This window comes from Limanda limanda, chromosome 1 (assembly GCF_963576545.1).
Source record: "Limanda limanda chromosome 1, fLimLim1.1, whole genome shotgun sequence".
In the NCBI taxonomy this organism is placed as follows: domain Eukaryota; kingdom Metazoa; phylum Chordata; class Actinopteri; order Pleuronectiformes; family Pleuronectidae; genus Limanda; species Limanda limanda.
In genome coordinates, this window is record NC_083636.1 from 15,193,164 (window position 1) to 15,214,329 (window position 21,166).

General features: G+C 42.2%; 2 protein-coding genes across 4 annotated transcripts in view; one reads left to right on the forward strand and one right to left on the reverse strand.

The window, feature by feature from the left end:
- The window catches only part of LOC132999725 (proline-rich protein 5-like), a 13,995-nt gene extending 2,253 nt beyond the window's left edge, over window positions 1-11,742 (forward strand). Inside the window, exons 2-10 of the mRNA XM_061069475.1 lie at window positions 305-394; window positions 2,685-2,870; window positions 4,221-4,301; window positions 5,427-5,533; window positions 6,618-6,709; window positions 6,799-6,939; window positions 9,390-9,534; window positions 9,651-9,932; window positions 10,537-11,742. Of these exons, the coding sequence (XP_060925458.1) occupies window positions 369-394; window positions 2,685-2,870; window positions 4,221-4,301; window positions 5,427-5,533; window positions 6,618-6,709; window positions 6,799-6,939; window positions 9,390-9,534; window positions 9,651-9,932; window positions 10,537-10,880 (1,404 nt within the window). The 5' untranslated portion in view covers window positions 305-368 and the 3' untranslated portion in view covers window positions 10,881-11,742. The remainder of the gene's footprint in view (window positions 1-304; window positions 395-2,684; window positions 2,871-4,220; window positions 4,302-5,426; window positions 5,534-6,617; window positions 6,710-6,798; window positions 6,940-9,389; window positions 9,535-9,650; window positions 9,933-10,536) is intronic.
- Window positions 11,733-21,069, reverse strand: napepld (N-acyl phosphatidylethanolamine phospholipase D). Of its 3 annotated transcripts, none has more exons than XM_061069496.1 (10): window positions 20,866-21,069; window positions 17,506-17,596; window positions 16,760-16,873; window positions 16,428-16,568; window positions 15,385-15,609; window positions 15,015-15,118; window positions 14,770-14,935; window positions 14,473-14,621; window positions 13,898-14,012; window positions 11,733-13,357 (listed from the first exon to the last, which is right to left on the reverse strand). In XM_061069496.1, exons 1-10 carry the CDS (start codon window positions 20,994-20,996, stop codon window positions 13,226-13,228), a joined length of 1,368 nt encoding a protein of 455 aa, XP_060925479.1. In that variant the 5' UTR covers window positions 20,997-21,069; the 3' UTR covers window positions 11,733-13,225. The 3 variants fall into 3 exon arrangements, with proteins under 3 accessions (XP_060925479.1, XP_060925470.1, XP_060925487.1); XM_061069487.1 differs by having other exon boundaries at window positions 17,506-17,599; XM_061069504.1 differs by lacking the exon at window positions 20,866-21,069 and adding an exon at window positions 19,523-19,586.
- Window positions 21,070-21,166: the final 97 nt, after the last annotated feature.

Consider the following 21,166-nt stretch of genomic DNA (forward strand, 5'->3'; position numbering starts at 1 on the left):
AAATATCTTCAATCGAAAAACAACTTTTCACTCGAGCTGCGGTATCGTGGTTTTGCCGTTACATGCCCTCGGCCTATCGTGAGTCCGTCTGTGCTGTCAATCTGAAGTTTCATTTTGTTTTTAATGCATCAAATAAAAAGAAGAACCAAATTTACACGAACTACGTAAAATGACATAAACAATATGAGAAGAGTGTATTTCATGTGTACTGTCGTCCGTCTTTTTGTGCCGTCTATGATATCGATGAGGAGACATGACGATGAGGACGTTCTCAACCAGTGATTCTGCTGGTTTTCTTTTTCAGATCCTGGTTGGTCGGTGGTAATTAGTGGGTGGTCAGTAGGTCGCAGCTGTCTGTCGAGACCAACATGGAACGAGAGGGCTCATTGAGGAGGTAGGAACACACACACACACACACACACACACACACACACACACACACACAACACTACACCCATCAGGTCTAACTGATGCAGTTCACATACTTTGTCTTTTCCCTTCTCTCTCTGTTTCTCCGTCTCTTGGGACACACAAATATGGATGAAAGTGAAACACACAAACACACACATTCCTGAATGACCTCATTCATTCTTTCAATTCATTCATTAATTCTAACGTCTCCCTCATGCTTCTTTGTTTAGTAATTAGTCTGCAGCCTTTTCTCTCTCAACTCAACTCAACCCTGTCGTTTCAAAGCCAAATGAAATGTTTCTCAATCCCTTTAATTCATGCAAATTCACATTTTATCTTAACTTTCGCCGTCAGCAGAGAGGTTGTGTGAAAAGCCTTATTTGCAAGGTAGTGTTTATTTTGTGTTTCTGTTTCTTCTGCTCTGCATCCTCCACTGTGCAGCAGCAAACTTTTACATTACGTGTCTGTAGATCCAGGGACACAAGGTACAACACTACACCTTGTTTTCTGGAGGTAGTCGAAAACGCCTCCTCACTTTTTGACGTGAGTGTGTGAGTGTGTGAGTGTTTGAGTGTGTGTGTGTGTGAGGGAGAAACTGAGTCCAAGGCTCCTGTTTCTCACACTGACCTACTTGTGTGGAGTTGAACTAAGATCCAGGTTGACAGACAGACCTACAATGCGCACACACACACACACACACACTCTTTCCTGCCATATTTTTCTACATGCGTCTGATTTTCCATCCCCTCTTTTTTCTCTCTCCAACTCTCTGTACCTGCTGCTTTTCTTTTCTCTTCTTCTCTGTCCTCTGTCTCATCTTTTTATCTGCAAAATCAGTTAAATTCAGTTAAGTTTAATTCCACTCATGTGAAAAGTGTTCAACGAGCATGGATTGTTACAAAAGTTCTGAAAACCAATAGGAAGAGTTCAGGCTCCAAGGCAGATAGAAGTAAAACCAGAGAAAATCAACGTGATATCTAAAGAAAAATGTAACAGTGATCAGTGAATTGGGTCAACGTGTCAGAACAGCTTCTGTCTTGGGCCCCTGCACAAAGAGACAGAAGGAAGTGAAATGTTTGTCACCTTTAAATCCTTCCCCACCCATTTGGCAGCTCTCGAACCTCACAGGGTTCCTTTGTTCGCCCGGGCACAGAAGCTCACAGGGTCACATGGTGACCGACTGGCACAGACTGGCCAAGGGATAGAGAGAGAAAGAGAGGTAAAGTGGGAGAGAAGAGAGAAGAGGGTAGGGAGGAGTTGAAAGAGTAAAGGTGGAGGAGGTGAAAAGAAAGAAGAGAGAGAAAAGAGAGCAGGAGCATGTGAAAGACTTGGACAGAGACCCATGAGGACAAAGACAGCTTCTCTGCCCGTCTGTTTCCGTCCTTTGCTTCATCCACCTCTCGCTCAGACACACACACACACACTCATGGAGTGGGGATGTGTAGTTCCTTTTCAGTTACTAGAGTAAGTACATCAGGTGCAAGTATGTGTGTGCGTGGTTGTAATAAGGAGGCTTTGATATATTTATGTAACTTTGGCAGATTTCTTTGTTATATTTTAGATGAATGAATGTGAATACATTTTCAGGTGTGAGACTGTAGAGACACTGTAGTGTACCATATATTTATAGCAGTTGTATTATATATTTATGTATACTGTATTTATAAATAGTACATATACATAATGCTAAATAATCCACTTGTAATTTACATTATTTTCATATTACATGTTGCTTTGGATTATTTTCATAATTAATTAATTAATCAGATGATGGTTTGGTCCATAACATAAAGAAAAAAATGCCCGTAACAGTTTCCCAGAATGCAATTCAACATCCTCAAATTGCCCGAGTGACACAAAATCAAAATCATTTTATGAAAAGCTTTTCCTGTCAACTTTTTACTACAACTTTCATATGATTAAAATCCAAAGCTTCATTAGATTTGGTTTATTTACAGATTAAAAACTGCAAAATCAACAGCCACTCTGCTTTTTATTCCTGAGACTGAAAACACTGTTGATATATGTTTCACTTATATGGACGGACGTGCGGAATATATTTGAGTACTCTTTTATACTTTTCTGTGCCTCTGCTCTCTTTCTTTTCTTTAGACTCTTTCTTTATTCTGTCTTTTTCTTCATCTCACCCTTTCACCTAAATTCATTATGAAACATTGTTTTCAAACAAAATCAATGTATTTTAACTGAATACGTTTAAAAACGTTGTCAGTTACACTTATTAATGCTTCTCTCTCGTCCTGCTGAATCTCAAGGAGTCTCCACAGCAAACTGAAGTTGGGCAGCAGCTCTTCCTCCAGCCTGACGGACCTCTCGCACTCCAAGAGCCCAGCGGGGGGAGGTAGTGAGAAGGGAGGAACGGCCGGGGGGCTGGCAGAGGAGTGCAGCAAGGACAAGGGGACGCAGCAGAGGAGGGCCGGGGCCAACGCCACCTGGAACAGGTCGGTGTTCAGAGAGAGAGAGAGACCGACACATGCAGACACACAATCTGTCTTAAGTGTGAGACATGTTGGTTCAGTTGATGAATAAGCACATGTATGTTTTCCCCTTTCAAGCTCTCCTGCTTTTGTTCACCCACGTGTTTTTTGCATGTGTGCACCTCTTTCTCTGGCGATGTCGTGTTAGAATAAACATCACCAGAAGAAAGCTGGGTTTCTGCCTTTATTCATCCTGTCACACACATATGCAATCACATAAGCACTAGTTCCTCCCGTCCTGCTTCCCTCAGGGTCCATCACTATCTCTCTTTATCTCCTTCCATCTCACATCCCTCGCTTTATCTCATTCTGCCTCATAGCTTCTTTTCTTCTCCGTCTTTTCTCCAGTTATTTTTTATGGTTTTCAGCTTTTTTTGAAAAACCAGTAGACAGCAGAGACTAAAAAGAAAGAGCTCTCAGTTTGCCAGGTGGTTTGAGGGCTGAACCACATGAGCTGCATTGAATTCTACTGGGAGACCAGTTCGTGCCCCTTCTGACCTTTTTATGTTTGTCACTCTTTTGTTTTCTGCTCTTTTTTTACTTACTTTATACTTTGGAATTTATGTTTTTAATAATATATCGGCAGATATATATAAACATATGTTTAAAATGTTCTATTATTCCTAATTCCTATGTTGTTTTTCAAATCTTAATGATTAAGAAATGTAATTGAGGCTTGATTACAGTACAAACATACATTTAATTAAAGAAATTTTAAAGGCAAAGAACCAATATTTTTTCAACGTTAAGAGTGCGTAAATATTAATGAATTTACAGATAATTGCAGCTGTATAACATGGCATCAATATACAGATGCCACATGTTGATCAGCCTGGACAATACACAGTGTTTATACTGTACATTGTTTATATAAACACTAAAGAAACACGTCTGTCATATCAACATTACTGTATATGCCATTTTATTTACGTATAGAGTAGTGCCTGTCCAAATCCACAGATACTCCCTCCTCTCTCTTTGCAGTACCCGAGGTCAGGTTATAGATAAAGAACCAACCAACAGAAGATTGTTGTGTCTAGGTTGAGGGACTTTCAGATCTCACTCAGATTCACAGACAGAGAGACACCAAGTTCTCCTTCTACCAGCTTCCAGAACAAACTGTGTCAGCGAATCTCACCTCAAAGGAACTGCTTGTATACTTTGTATTACAGTACAACTCTATCAATGTAGCTTTTAAAAGTATATTGTTTGTATTCCACATGTGATTAGATATGTTTGTTATTAATTGATTGTTCTCCACATCAGTTGTGAGTCATTTGTAGACTGAATGCTTCCCTGTGTGTTTGTCTGCAGCATCCACAATGCAGTGATCTCAGTTTTCCAGAGGAAAGATCTGGGAGAGAATGAGCTCTACACTCTGAATGAAGGTGTCAGGTTAGTTTCTGCCTCTTGTATTGTTATGTTTTCATTACTATCTGTCAGTCAGTCAGTCTGTCTGTCAGTCAGTCAGCCGGATTAATCAAAAACCACAGGATCAATTTTCATGAAACTTTGTGGAGGGACCATGGACGAACCCATTCATTTTGGAGCAGATCTGTATAAACCAGATCCAGGGAATTTGTATTTAACTTTCTTTAACATGGTGAGATTGGCCTTTGCCTTCATGCAGGAATGGGCTCTTGCTGACTGTTGAATTTTTAACTCAAGCAGTTTTTTTTATTTAAGGATGTTTTCTTCTATAATTCCTCATCTTCCCTGCAGATTTCTTTCAGGCACAAACTCGCCTCTTATGTAAACACATTAAGTGCTTCAGCATGTTAAGCTAAATTTAGACTTCACTGAATCATGAACACATACACAGGATCATTGATGTGCCATCATTCATAGCTGAGGCTCCAGAAGAGTCACTGCTGTGTGTTGGGTGTTGAACGCCAGTGTAGCTGAGGGCGGTAGAAACAGGACACACTAAACCGACTCCTGTCAAGTACAGTAAATATAATATACTATATTAGACACAGTAAATACATACATGCAACAGTGACGGTCTATCTTCTACTTTCTGCGACTGGAGTAAAGGTACCTTATGTAAAAATAGAATAAAATTCAAAAATTATAACATTTAAACAGCAGTAGTCATGATGTGTAGTGATTAAGTGGTATATTATATAAATTAGGCTATTTTGTAATTTTTCAAACATGCACTGTTTCTCTGCTGATGTTCTCTGTGCCTTGAAGATTAAAGGTCAACGTCTCTTCTACTATAATAACAGCAACTGTCACATTAATCTGTACTCTGTGTGTGTGTGTCTCTGTGTGTGTGTGTGTGTGTGTGTGTGTGTGTGTGTGTGTGTGTGTGTGTGTGTGTGTGCTGTCAGTGGAAAATCTATTTTCTCATATCCTGAATGTGCTGCTGTTTAAACACTGCATGCAGTCTCATTACTCACTGTTTATAGTCAGCAATTGTGTGTATTAGAGATGGTTTGGTATACGTGTGTAGTTGTGTGATTGCTTGTCTCTGCACATGTGCTCCCTCATATTTCTTAAATGTGTGCTGTGCAGGCAGCTGCTGAGGACGGAGCTGGGCTCCTTCTTCACGGAGTACCTTCAGAACCAGCTGCTCACTAAAGGCATGGTCATACTGAGAGACAAGATCCGATTCTATGAAGGTACACAAACACACACATATAAGCAAAGTACCTTTAACAGTAATATTGTTATAAAACCATTATTGTTTGCTTCGACTCTGAAACACTGGAACAAGTTTACAGAGATTCAATTCATGAAAATAAAGGCTGGTTAAATTGTTGTTTAGTTAACAATGGTATAAATACATATTCATCGGAAGGAAGAGTTTGTATGTTGTTGAGTTATGATATAAATGAAAGGACCGTTTCTTCCAGATTAACAAGGACGCAAAATTTCTACAACCTGCTAAAAAAGGGAAATTCTACAAGGTTCTTTGTTGAGTCCTGAATTAGAGATTACTGTTGGTATTTAACTTGTGTCTTTTTGTGCCAATGATTCATTTCACAGAAAGTTTTTATCTCAGCATGACACGAGTCCAACTAGGAAAAATAATAATTGACTAAAAATCCAGATGGAGTGTTAAATATTTAACTAATAGTTTGAACTGTGGGAACATAGCTTTATCTCCACCATCAGTGAAGAGCATTTTTCTGCAGCAGTAAATACCTCTATGCACATGCACGCAAGCACGCAAACACACACACACACACACACACACACACACACACACACACACACACACACACACACACACACACACACACACACACACATTGAAAGCAAGAGCTTAGGACCCTAGAAATATTTTGTTCTTTCTGTTGTGGTAAATGTGTGACCTTTTATCCGAGGCACCTGGGAAATGGTTCCACACACACATACTGACTGTGAGATATTTTCTGAGCTGTCATCACAGGAAGTGATGGTAAATGTCAGTTACACGACATTCAGTTAGTGAGAAAGTGAACAAAAAAGAAACCACACTGACTTAAAGACTTAGTTCTGGCTTATTCCATTGTGTATTTTGGTGTGTGTGTGTGTTTAGGCGGATTATATATATCTGCACCTCAAAATAAACCTGTGGACCTTGTGTCATTTAGGAATTTATTACTGTTGTGTTTCATGATAGATATTTTTCCAAAACATCCACAAGAAAACTTAATTCTCCTCTTGAATTTGTGCATTTGCAAATTTCTAATTTCCTTTTCTGCTTATCGTGCCAAATAGGTCAGAAGTTGTTGGACTCTCTGGCTGACACGTGGGACTTCTTCTTCTGTGATGTTCTGTCCATGCTGCAGGCCATCTTCTATCCTGTGCAGGTACACACACACACCCATGTACACACTCACAATATTCTCCTTACACAACCCTATAATGTTGACACGTGTGTGTGTGTGTGTGTCGTCAGGGGAAGGAACCATCGGTCCGTCAGTTGGCTCTGCTCCACTTCAGGAACATCATCACCCTGAACCTGAAACTGGACGAGGCTCTCGCTCGACCCAAAGCCAGAGTTCCTCCCTCTATCATACAGATGCTGCTTATACTACAGGTACAAACACACACATACACACACACAGACACACTCTCACACATACACACACACACACACACACACACACACACTCAGACACGCACACACTTATGATCTTTCTTAAGCTGCTTTCAGCCATGCACTTAAGTCTGGACATTTTCCTGAGGGGGGGTGTATGTGAGAACGCAAACGAGACTGCTCTACCCAGGCTCCTCCCCTCGCTTAAATTATCCGGAACGTTTCCTGTTGTTGTGAATGTGTCTGACCTGGACAATCTCCTGTTGTGTTCTCCAACTGTGAGAGGCAAACTCCAATTTTGTGGAGTTCAAGTCTGAAAACGGCTTAAGTGATACAGTCTCTTACTCACTTAAATAAACACACACACACACACACACACACACACACACACACACACACACACACACACACACACACACAGCAGCAAAAGCATCCACGACTGATGTGGGTCGAGGATAAATGACAACAGATGAGGAAAGCGATTGAGGTTATTTTCTTGCTAAGGGATCTCACAGGAAGTCGCCTCAGTGTGAACACAGAGCGCAGTCGTCTTCCCATGACCACTCAGTACCCTCTGCACCCAGGCCGTGTGTGTGTGTGTGTGTGTGTGTGACAGTGTTTGTGTTTTTGAATTACCCGTGTTTACACAATCCTTAAGACCTGACAACCTCTGTAGAACAGAAAATCTCAACAAGTCCGTTATGAGAAGAGCTTTATTCCAGAAGTGGAGACACCATCTTCGTGACTGAATTTCAGTTGTTGTTAAATTTTTTATTAGCTAACCAAACAAAGATTTGTGATATTTTGGTGTCAACAGTTCATATTTAACCTGAACTCTCCCACAAACTTATTATATAAACTGGTCAAAGGTAAGATCTGGTCAGGGATTGGATGAATTGATCAAATGTGCTCTTGAGTGTGTCTGTGTGCATGAACCGTTAGTTAGTGAGTGTGTGTTTGTGTGTTGGGTTTAGTTTGGACATCCTTCTAGTGAATCATTGACCCAAATCTGGTCTGTGGTGAAAAGAAAAGACACAAATATTGAAAAATTGTTTTCTTGATTTATGTGCTGTGCACACATGAGTAATTTTAATTGACCTGTTTTTGTTTGGTCTGCAAAGCACATTAAATCAGGAGGAACAGATATGAGAGCAGACAGGAGAGCTGGGCACCAAAGAAAAACGTGTGCGAGAGAGAAAATACAGCAGCGAATGTCGACTGTTTACGACTTCTTGTTTCATCTGTTAGTAATTTCCCTTTCATTCTGTTAAAACGCTGTGACGCCAGCTCACTGAAGTCTGTTCTCTTCATGTGGTTTGTTTCCGTGCTGTGGGCTCAATGATTCACAGTATTGAGAACTGATTGATCTCTTCTTTGTTACTCAAAAACATATATATACATCACATTCCTCTTTGTTATCCGCGACGGCTCTGAGTTCATTGAACAGCAACGTCTTTCATTACGAGGGTCATTTGTTTGCAGCTGAACGCACTGATGTCAGATGAGGGTCTGAGCCGCTGCAGAGAAAAACGCTTTAATGTTTGTGTTTCCTGGCGACACGGCTGCAACAGTCACCTCGACCCCATGACATAGAGGAGCCATCAATAAAGAATAAAGAGGCCTCCACATTTACAGAGTGGGTGTATTGGTGAAGCAGGATGTGTTCAGAGTTGTGAGCTTCTCTTCACAGGGACAAAAGCCATTTTGATTCCATGAAGGGTTGTTGTGATTGGACTGTGATAGCAGATATAATAAACTTCGACCTGAACCCATGTCCTTAGAGCTGCGCTAATCAATGCTTCATGAGACTCATGATGTTTCCAGTCATGGTTTGAAACTTGTTGTTGTGGTTTACAGCTGTTTTAGTTAAGTCCTCTGTGGTGTTTCCACTACAAGCAGCTGTACAGCTCTCAAACCCTATAATGTCTCAGTGATGTGTTGCTTTCAAATGATCCCCAAAAAATCAATCAATGCAGTTGCAAGACCTGATGACATATGGATTAAATTATTTTTCTTTACCTCATCCATTGGGATCACTGGCTCATATAAACACTTTTTCCTCTTTCTATTTTCGTACCCAGCACGGTGTATTTACTTGAAGCAAATGAAACAGATATAGATAGAAAGGGATCTGTTTATTTCAAACTTGAAATTGAGCTCAAAGCAACGAAACAGCAGATTCCCAACCGGATGCTGTGATTGGACGTGGTACTGGTTTGAGTCAGTGTTTATAAATGTTTATATGTGTCGTAGTTTTAGGACCAAACTGTCTTTTTTTCCAGCTGTGTTTATAAAACCTTAGCGCCTCCTAGTGGCAGCTGTCACCCTACTATGTTTTCATTGTGTTTTAAACTATGAGTACGCTTAACAAATGAAGTTTCCATTCTCTCTAACCAACACATATCAATCACCAGCTACTCTGAACTTGTGTGTGTCTTTGTGTGATCCAGGGTGTCCATGAGTCTAAAGGTGTGACAGACGACTACCTGCGTCTGGAGTCCCTCATCCAGAAAGTGGTCTCTCCCTACCTCGGCACTGATGGTTTATATTCCAGAGATGGATCCTACAACCCACACTGCTCCTCCTGTCTATTAGGTGTGTGTGGTTGTGTGATTGTGTGTGTGCAGAAAAGTGTTTTTCTGAAATGTTGTGTGACGTAAAGAAATGTATTAATATTTCTTCTCTTTTCCCCTCTCTGTCCCTCTCTTTAGAAAAGCGTTCCTGGTCCACCAAACCAGGCAACTCCCCTGCTGCCAAAAACCCAGTGGTGCGGTCTAAGAGCTACAACGTTACCATGCTGACCCCTGTGGTAGAGTACGATGTGGATGCCTCCATTGGAGGCGGCGCAGGTATCAGGCGACACTCCGTCTCTGAGATGACTTCCTGTGTGGAGGAGAGCAGCTCCGTGGCCGAATCCACCTCCAACACCAACAGCAACAGCAGCACTCCCAGCCTCGCCAGACGCTCCCTGGCTTCAGCAGAACTGGTTTCAGGTAGAAATAACAAATCATCTGTTTCTTTCAAGATTGAAAAACAGAGTTTTTGCTGGAGGAATTAATAGATACGATGACCTTTAAATTAGGATGTTTATGTGATTGGTTGGGTTTCTGACCTAACAATTTACCTTTAAGTTCAAAAATATTCAAGAGAAACATTTCCATCTCAATGATCTTCATTCAGACAATTTTTTCATCTTGAACTGCTCTAAAAACATTAGATCAGTTAGTAACTATGCTTTAATCCATCCGTTATCTTCGGCCTATCAGAGGTAGCTGGCCAAATATTACAATACTACAGACACCCCTCTCCCAACCACACTTTCCCACTTCTTCTGGGGGATCTTGAGGTGTTCAGTGGCCAGATGGAACATGTAGGCCCTCCAGTGAGTTCTGGGTCTCCTCCTGGTTGGGTTAGGCCCAGTAAACCTCGATAGAAGACGATCAGGAGGCTCCCTGATACGATGCCCACAAAACCTCAACTGTCTCCTTTTGTTGTGCAGGAGCTGATCAACTCACACCTCAGCGACTTCTGATCATGTTACATATTGATCATTGTGTTGTTTAACACTTTATAACACTTTAACTTTATTTTTTACAGATACTGTGACCTCAAGCCAGGACCCACAGTCCAGAGTCCCTGACAGTCCCACAAGTCTTCACCTTCAGCCCCAGCATCACTCCCCAGGCATCCATCCTTCCCGGTCTAAAGACACACACAGCAGTGGATCGCCGGTGTGGGACTCCCCCTCGTCCTCCAGAGCGCTCGCTCATGACACAAGCTCCGGCCCCAGTCCATCCTCCAGTCCAGAGATCATGACAGACCACATCCAGGAGTCTTTGGAATCAGAGCCCGAGCAGGACGGCATCTTTCTTGACTTCTCGCGGCGTTGCTCTGGAGGGTCGACACACAGCAAGGACAGCGGCAGGCAGAGTGTGGCGTGACACACACACAAGCACTTAGAACAATGCTGAGCCATTACTGACATTCCTCCGGACAGCCTGTGATGCCCCCTGCTGTTTTTCTGGAGATCATCACGGAGTCAGACTGAATCATTTTTCTAGAGACTTTTTATTCACTCTTAAAACAAACGATGACCAGTAAATCTTTAGATTTGGCACTTTTATTAGATGCATTCCTCCAGTTGGACACATCTGCACTTTTCCCTCGGGGGGGGAACTATAATCGTATTGATCACTTGACTTTTAAAATAAACTATTACTAATAAAATAATCGTAAAGCAGTTTTCTTTTTCTTTATGGGTTATGGTTATGGTAATTACACTATACACAGTAGCATGTATTTTGACAGTCTATATTGTCTATAGTTACGCCTGTTTAAAAATGTAGGCAGAATTAAATATATCTTACTCGTACTTTATTATTTTTCTGGCATAATTATTGCAGAATGTATTTTCTGTATTTACCTGTTGGTTAAACTCTACATTAACTAATTGATGCATCATATTCATGAAGTTCCCATAATTGTTGCAAAATTAATTGAAATGGTTTTATATACTACCACATGGGGGCGCCAAATCCACACATGTGGGGGAGAAGCAGCAGATCAGAAGTTTCAGATTTATGCTTCATGACTAAATATTCAAATTCTGCTGAATATGTTGTAACTCAGTCAAATATACTAATGGGAATAGAAAAAATATTCTAAAGTAACTCTATTTCCCCCCCATGAGTATCATAAACACAAAAAACTATTTCAATAACAATCTATTATTTATAAATGTATTTTTCTGTGGTTTAGCGCTTAACTGCTGTTGACGAGAATAAAAACACACATTTGCAGGTATGCAGTGTTTAATTAATGGTAAATTCAGTGACACACTAATGTAAACCACATTAAGCCCAGACTGACGATACAGTTTTAACCAGGCTATTAGATCACCTCAAAATTGTGCTGTTTCCTCTTCTTACATTCTGGTTTTTAAGATAAAATCACAACAGCACTAAATGATTCAATTGTTTCTGTCTGGATCGAAAACATCTCTGCTGCATGAGGTTGGTCTTTGTGCTGTGGTTTGAGGACATTCAGAGGAAATGTTCGTCACAGGAACAAAACACAGTAGCTGCAGTGCAAGTTGAACCCAGCTCAACTTGTGCACACTGACACTTCAGCTGTAGGGAACAAGATTTCTTCCTTTACTTTTCTTGTCTGTGTAGTTTTGTGTTGGCCTGAATACAATCACAGCATTGTCATTTAGCTTCAGCTAACACTGCTCTTTAAAAACCACTAAATATCTGTCTGTGTTTTTTCTTTGATATAACAGCTCACGTGTCCAGCTGTGTGTGAACATGAAACTGCATCACGTGTCTACAGGTTCCGGTTCGGCTCCAGAGACGAGGTTTGTCAATCAACCTCCACTGTTTCCTGTGCACACACTTTCACATCTTCATTTAAGAGCGTTGGTTACTATAGTAACTCTGTAAGGTTCACTTTAACTTATTTTATCCCGATTTTTTTGTTAATGTGCAAAAAATTCAGAAAAAGAATGACGGTCATATTCTGGTCAGTTGATGACTAAGTTTCTTTTCAGCGGTTGTTGCTCCTCTGTTCTGGAATATTCTATCAACCAGAAAATATTTTAAACACACAAGTTACCACTTTGAGATATAACAAAGCTACAGAAAATGTTCTTTGAAATTACTAAAAGACAGGAGCTAATCTTTGCCAGAAGTGTTTTTCCTTTATTTTGTCATTTGATTCTTTAGGTATCATTGTTCTGCAATGACCACGACTGTCATGGTAAACATTCTTAACCACTTCCTATATTTAACATTAAATTGTCTCTCTCTATGTAGATAATCACCAACAGTGTTTCTGCAGCTTTGTTGTATTTCAAAGTGGTAATTTGCGGTCTGCATGCCGACTGAACAACAACTGAGAAGTAATGTCTACACTGATCCCACATGTGGAAACTTAGTCTTCAGCTGTTTCAAATGGGACCTGAATTCATTTTGTAAACTTGTGCAAACCAAGAAAAAATCTGAATCAATATTTTCAATGAACATTTGACACTGACTCAACAATTCAGTCGTTTTTTTTCTTTCTACATATGCATCAGCTCCTTTAGGTAGTACTGTTCACCAGTGACCCTGTTATGTAAATGGTGAACAATAATAAGTGCTCATTACAGGGTCAATATAGAGACGAGCTGAATACATTTGCATTCCATACTTTAATCACTAAAGTCTATCTACAAAATCTCTCTGGTCTTTATTACAGATCGACGGTAACGCAGCCCAGGAACATGGGAGGAGGACGAGGAGGACGATCACTCAAAGACGTCTCCTACCCGGGACGTAATAAGCCGAGATTCCCCATGATGCAATGTGAAGAAGGATTTCGGATGCAGTCCTTTCTGCTCCAGTTCCGCTCTGAGACGAACCGCCGGCTCCAAGTAGTACTGCACCGAGGAGACGTGAGTATTAAACAATGTTAGTGTGTTTACAGTGGGGTCCCAGATCATAATGAACTTTAAACTTTGTTGTGGGAGGTTGATTGGTCATATCTCCCTTAATAATGGATGCTGCAGAGACTCTGAAGGAGTGCTGCTTCTTTGAGGTTCATTATAAACTTAACATACAGTTTTAGAATTATGATTCCTCTGAAAACCCTAGTCGTGAACAAAGTAGTACATTAGTAATTAGTAATGTGGCTGACCATGAACTGCTGTTCAACAACATTGTAACGATTTGGTGATGACACTTCAGATAAGTAATGATCTCAGCAACAACTCAAACACCAAACCTTCTGGACGACAATATAAATTAACCAAAACCGTTGTTATGTTGAGGATAAAATAAACGAGCTTTAAGCGATATAAGAACCATGTCTCTGTGACCTTGATTGGGAAGACATGACCAGCCAGAGGCCCACAAAATGTAAATAACATAGGCTTGTCATGTGACCAAATCAGCATGAAAACATGAGAGAGTAACGTTACCTCGTAGGTGAGTACAAAAGTTCCCCAGTGAATGGCCACAGAGTGTTTGGCCTGCAGGTCCTGGTGAATCTGAACAGCCTCCTCTGGATCTATGTGCTGCCCCTTCATCACGTCCCTGGAAATCAATAAATAACTTGTGTTTTATCGTCAGTGTCCAATTTATTAAGTGCCCTCTATAATGTTCAAGTTTGAGTTAAAGGTGGTGTGAGTGCAGTACACCAGATTCACACAGTGGCCATTTTCCTCTGACATCCCAGGGTTGGAAGCTTATATGCTGTGATCCAGGTTTCAAAAAAATCATATCAACTATTTTATTTCACTGTTTCCTTACTGATCAGCAACTAATCTCTCCAGATTTTAACTATACATTGTCTTTTCAGTTGCTGATCAGTTATGAAGCAGTAAAATGAAAACAGATTGTTTTATAAATTATAAACCTGGATCACAGCTTCTGAGTTTACCACCCTAAGCGTGACATCAGAGGAAAATGGGCTCCATGTGAATAGGGCCTATTGCCTTAGACTCTACAGGTGTACCTAACAAAGTGGACATTGTTTTACAGGTATCTGCTCTACCTGGGCATGTACGCTCCGATGGGGATGGCAGCGAGGTCGAATGGTCCAAAGCGTCGTCCAATCTCCTGGAAGCAGGGGCAGTAGCCAGTGTCCCCAGCAAAGAAGAATCGATTTTCTGGACCCAGAATAGACCAGCTGCCCCATAACGTCTGAGAGGAACAGGAAATCATGTTGTTATGTTAAGTACTGTCTTTAAACTGACTCATGGTAGTAAGTAATACTTGTGTTTAGTTGTCACTGACTCTGCTCAGCTAACTAAACACCGTTATGGAAGGTAACAGCCTAATCAGTAATGACCTTGTTATCATCCAGAGCCGAGCGTTTGCTCCAGTGCTGCGATGGCGTGCAGACGAAGGTCACGTCGTCGTGACCCGGGACGCAGTTCTCGTCCCACCAGTCCAGCTCGATCACGTTCTCACAGCCCATCTTCATCATCCAGTCCATGAGACCCATGGGCACGAACCTGCAACACGGGAGTGTCAGTCACATAAGAAATGAACTGAAGAGAGTGAGAAACTGTCCCACTGATGGATCGCTCCTACCAGCGTAGCTCCCCCCCGAAGCGTGTGTTGAGGCTGGCCACAGATCCAACATCCAGGTGGTCGTAATGAGAGTGGCTGATGACCACAGCATCGATCCTGGGCAGCTGAGGACAACAGGGTCAAATATACAGAAGTTCTCTGGGCTCTGACACATTGATTCAAATGATTGTAATTATCCTGGACATTTTTATTGTATTTTAGCCCATTTCATTAATCTATTTATGATTAAATGTGTCGATACAAGACCTCTGTTACATTATTTGACTGTGAATTGCTGTGCTGACTTGTCACAAAAAGCTCCAGGAAATGCATTTCTTGAAGCCTGTGTTTTTCTTAGTGTTAAGTTTTAAGAAAGAAAAAAGTTCCGAACCTGTTCCACGGTGCAGGGAGGCCCTCGGTACCGTTTGGGCCCCACAAACTGGATCGGCGAGGCCCTCTGGCTGAAGATGGGGTCGGTCAGGATGTTCAGTCCGTCCATCTCCACCAGGACAGTGGCGTGACCCAACCAGGTGACTCTCAGACCTGGACCGGAGTCGGAGAGGTCGGGGTTCTGGACAAAGTACGGCTCCATCACTGGGAGCTCACTGTCCAGAGCCTGGAGGAGAGATGGCAAACCACAGAGAGAGATCACATCAGGGAAGCTGGAATAAAACAAGCCCGTTCTTATCATGAGGATGAGAGACTTTCACTCTTTTGACCTTCGTCATACTTTTAAAAAGTCCACCAGGATCCTAGTGACTGTTTTCAGTGTATTTGACTCTTAAAACCAATTGAGATGCTCCATTTCTTCAGCATCTGGAGGACACGAGAACTGGCTCTCTAATGTGTTTCATTTCTCTGTGTAGTGGTTACATGTAGTTTTTCTAGTTTCCACACAATAACAAAAACACTCTCTGTGCAGATGAGGGTTAAACCAGCTTCTGTTGCGGTGTGAAAGCCGCCTGTGAAGCATGTTAAGCCCCAACTGAGCTCAGTGAGGTTTCCGCTGCGAGAGTCGACAAACATTTCTCCCCAGAAGAGAACATTCAGCTCCTGATGCTAATCACTGCTAGAATAATACAAGTAAACTCTCTGTCAGGCTTTAACAAATGTGATGCACAACTTTAACATTGAAGAACAGTAACTGGCTCAACTTATTCTACCTTCAACAAGGAGAGTGTTTTCATCTATTTATCAATTAATTTGGGATTTATATATTTATATTAGTCTTGGTGCAAATACGAATAATAAGCCCCATCTTGTGACTTTAAATGATGCTTCATGAGGAGACTGTTGGACCTTGGCAGAGGAACACACTCTGGTGTTATATCCAGATTAATAATTCCTATTTTTAGACTGAGGACCATGAAACCTTCAATTATGAAACAAAGCAAAAAACTGTAGTTAATGGTAAACTGTATAATATTGACCCACCTCTTTATTAGTTGGTACTCTGCTGTGATCTTTATCCCACAACATGAACCTGAGCAGCAACGGCCAGGAGGGGAAGCGCCATGTGGACCAGGGGTTCGTCCAGCGGCCATGTTTGTCTTGACAGGACTTTGTCACATCCTCCTGCAATCAAAGTAAAAAAAGGCATTTGGTCACTTTGTCAGATTAGAGATAAAACGATGATGTTCAATTTATAATAGAACAGGGGAGAGGTTTGTGGTGAATTGAGCTGAAGGAGGATGAGCAGCTGTGTGTGTTTCGGGTCGAGAAGAAGATTTTAGGAAACAGGAGGATGATGGGAAATGTGGTTTTACCTCCAGCCGATAGTCGAGGCGGAAGCTCTTGCGGGAGGATCGGGAGGAGCTGGTCTTCCTCGGGGTCAGAGGACCCACTTCTCCACCCTCAGCACCTCCCAGCACTTCCCTCTCCTGGAGCAGAGACACACACACACACATACGAGAGGTGAGGGAGTCAAATAACAACTTGGAAAGTGGAACCATTAACCACACTAGCAGCCATCATGAAGAGGAAGTCATCATGTTGAGCTCTAAAGTGTGGGGGCTGAGACGTCTCACACAAATGCATCAAAAGAATGCATTGAATGCAAAAGCCATAACACAACTACGCACAAAAGAAAAACAACCACAAAGGTAGTGAGCGAAAACATGTTGAAAACCCCTCAGAGTTTCTTAATTTCAAATGTGTGAGATTTATGACTGTGTGTTTTTCAGTTCCTGTTAATAGTGCTTTGCTCTGTGTGAATGAGGTTGGGTGGAGAAGTGAGGGTGAGGTGGTGGATGACTGACCTCCATATAATCCATATACAATTGATTTGATTTGATACAGTATAATGTATCACTAAAATCAACATTTACTGTGTGAATGTTGTATCAATGTTGTCTCTGCATTTAAGTGTGTGGGTAAACGATAGTTTCTAATCTCATTTCAAATCCTGTCCGTGCTCTGGGGTTGTCTGAGGCCATGAGACCACGCACTGTGTATTGCCTGGTGACACAGCTTGGTTCCGTCTCACTTTAGGCTGATGAGTAGGATTTCTTACCTCCACTGGGTCGGTTCTCTCCTCCAGCGCTGCTTTGGAGGAAGGTGATGGCTTCTCCATGGGCAAACCAGCACAGCTACCACCAACACGCCTGCTGAGGACGGACGGTGTTACAGTCACACTGATGCACGTTGAACTGCCGACAGTTGAACCATAATAATAGTTTGCATATGAGATAGAAGGAAAGTTATCAGACACACAGCGTGGGCTCAACGCCACTGTATTCAAATCAGACTCCAATCAGAGGTTAAACTGAACTTCACACAGAACATAAACAGTTCCTTCAATCCCGTGACGCTGTGGTAAGTAACCCTGACTTCTGGTCATCGTCTCTGGCTGAAGAATCATCATTTCATTCAGACATGTTTACAACACAGACAACAGAAGACTGTATCTATTGAGGATTTCAAGAAATAAGTTAAAAAGTGTTTCAGGAACAACTCACCAACTCTAACTTTATCATTATATTGGCACTTGGCCGGAGAGATTAAGACACGAGTTTCCTTGAGACACAAACAGAACTGTTTGGCCTCTTGTGTAACAATGATCAGGAAGCAGCCAGAATAAAAGAAATGAAGCCGTTCCTTGATAGGATAGAATAAAACCAAATTGATAAGGACAGAATGTCAGTTTGATCAATCTGTAACTTCCCCGTGCCACAAAGAGCCGTTGCATCAGGACGGTAAAGATGGGACTTCAATCCTCTTGGACAGCAGCCACCTCAGAAACAGTGGTGAAACACTAAACTGAGCCTTGAGCTGAATGTGTGACTAACGGGAAGGATCGCTTGTTTACAAGTTTGAAAAAGTGGGAGTGAACCTGACCTTTCAGTCGCAGTGAGTCGGAGAAGAGGGATCTGCTTGTGCCAGAATCCCAAACCAGAGTTGGCACTTGCACACTTTCCTGAGGCAACACATCTGATCACCGCCCTTTCCTTATCCTGCTTTGATCCACAGAAATCCCAGTGCAGCACACGCCCCTCGTGAAACACACACTGAGATCTCACCAGAAGACGCACTTCAGCAGGGAAGGCTGCGATGATGCCTCCGTATCTGAATTACCTGCAGCCCGCTGTAAACACCAGGGCATCAACACAGTAATGCAGCGTAAGCCGGCTGTGTGGGAACTCCATGCGTCCCAGCTGATGATGCTCTCAGCCTCATGAATGGACTTGAGCTGAATCCTACACAACAATGGAGCTCTGTGGACCACGTCCCAGACAAAGAGCTGCACGTGTGGCCAGTCAGCGAGCCTGATGTGCTCCGACAACACCATTCTCATCTATGGTGTTAAATTCTAAATGTTTAAGTTAGCAGATGAGTGAAGGACGATCAGTCACAGGTAATCATATGTACACTGTCCTAAAAGTATCATTCTCCTCAATAGAAATATCATAAAGAGTTTTTAAACCACGCCCTTCACTCAGGTGTTGAAATCAGTCACCTAACTTAAATTGCTGGGCAATAAAACAATAACTTTCATGGATAGCAAATTATAAAAGTTGGGAAATCTATTGATGTGTCTCTGTGTACGCATTGTGAGGAGGTGATTAGCTTTAATGTTCCACCTCAGGTTTTTCCTCAAATTTTTTGTTTGTCTGGTTTTTTTCATCAGCAGCAAACTTCAGTCTTTAAACTTTAAATAAATCAAAATGACATTTTCTTGATGGTTTTCATTCGACAGACATGAACATTTTTAGCTCAACAATAACATTGCTGTTAACATGATGGTATCAGACACACACACACACACAAGTCTGTACATGATTTAGTCCCAGTGACACTAACAAGAAATCAAGAGTTTCCACCACATGACCTGCTCCTGAACTTCCCCCTGACATCGACACAGACTGAACCATGATGACAGATCCTCTCCAGACTCGTGTTGTTCCCTGAGCTCCTCACCGCATCACAACAGGGACCCACCGACTCCTGCAGCCTCGCACACAGGTGGAAGTGTCCCTGAGGGAAACAGCAGTCACACGCAGGAGGTTCGAACCCGCGTCACATCCACTCACCTGAACACTGGAACGCAACAGGATGTTTGGGTCACACCCCCGTCACGCAGATGCTCAGCGGGAATCGAACAGTGACCTGGCAGCCGCAGGAGGACGCGATCTAAACCGAGAAGGAGCCGGAGAGGGAGGACTCCTGCTGCAGGAGGACCAGCTCGCTGACGTCACGGCACTAAGTCCCTCTCGTCACGTGACCACACACTCCCCCCCCCCACACACCCACACATTATCTCTCTTTATAAATAGATCAAATAAATCGTCACGACGCAAGAAAGAAGTGTGTTTCATGCATGTAAACGGTTGCATGTTCAAAATAAATAAATAATTGGCATCTTGTGATTTTTTTTGTGACTGAAATCCTCATGATATCAATATCCTCGAGGTTTTGTATGCTTTTGATTTTCTTTATCCAGAGTGTTAGTTTGGCTGCTCACAATCATTTCAGGTTCACGGTAAAGATCCTGCATGAAGAGCAGGATGATGAAGATGAGGAGGAGAGTCTTGAGTCTGAGTCTGAAATCTCTGAAGCTGATGAACCTGACTTTGCTCTACAGGATCAAGCTGGAGCTGTGGGTGGGTGTTGGAATCCAGCTCTCCTAAATGAAGAAGCTCCTTTGATGACAGAGAAGATGAGTCTTCTTTGTTATCTAAGGCGCCTTCTGCTAAATGAAGAACTATGCAACACGACCACAATCCGCTTGAACATGAAATACACAACCAGTGGATCCGCTCAGCTAGAGTTGTCATATTCTCACGGGGGAGTTGACTTACTCCTTGGACTAACACAGATCTGACAGAAGAGAAGAAACACACAACAAGTTGCTCGACAATGAAGACGTTAAGTAAGTTTCCCAGATTTTCGTCACCACTCGTGTGTCATGTTGACAACAAGCCGTCTGTTGATCACACACAAAATAAACAACACTCACATTACAGAAAGTACACAAAACTAACTAAATTTTGATTTCTGATGAGCTTCTGTGTTGTTTTGATTCTCAGATGACTGAAGCTCATCATGGAGAACATCGAGCACATCAAGCACATCTTTTAAACCACGTATTCTGACTTTAAGCAGCAGCGACCAGAAAACAATTGAACCTTTACACGTTCACTTGATGTTGACACGAACATATTTTAATAACTCGTCATGGGGATTTTGTTTGATTTTATTTCTACGAGACTTTCAGTGTATCACCGCGCTTTGTGAAAATGCCGAATCTGCAACCGACCGACGACATGTGGAATAAACACAACAACAAACCACCAGTTGCCATGATCCCCAGTTGAAGTGTAGCACCGGAAACAAGCTAAAGGTGAGAGAAGGCGACATGTCGTGCAACACGTACCTGTTGCTGCTGATGAACAACACCTGCAGGCAGCCGACCGGAAGCAGACGGGCTCTCCTCAGTCTCTCGCAGTGTTTACGACACGTACTCGACTGTAGCACACGCAGCGAGCCGTAAAGCAGCGTTTCCATCCCGCAGCGTCGGATTCAAACATGTTCACTGCGAAACTTAACAGAAAGTAAAGCCACAGGCCCCGACGTCATCAGTGTGGGACCGCGACGGATTCCGTTCCATCGCTCGAGATGTTTACCCCTCTCTGCCTCTGTTTCCTGCAGCGCCCCCTCGCGGTGCTTAGGTTGAA

Bases quoted from the DNA above. Each gene is read 5' to 3' on its own strand.
- napepld (XM_061069487.1), bottom strand. From the start codon at position 20,996: ATGGAAACGCTGCTTTACGGCTCGCTGCGTGTGCTACAGTCGAGTACG. The intron at 14,013-14,472 runs GTAGAGCAGATA...ATTGATTTCCAG, and splicing joins ATCGGAGCGTACATGCCCAG to GGACGTGATGAAGGGGCAGC. The intron at 13,358-13,897 runs GTAACGTTACTC...TCCTCGGTGCAG, and splicing joins CTTTTGTACTCACCTACGAG to TACTACTTGGAGCCGGCGGT.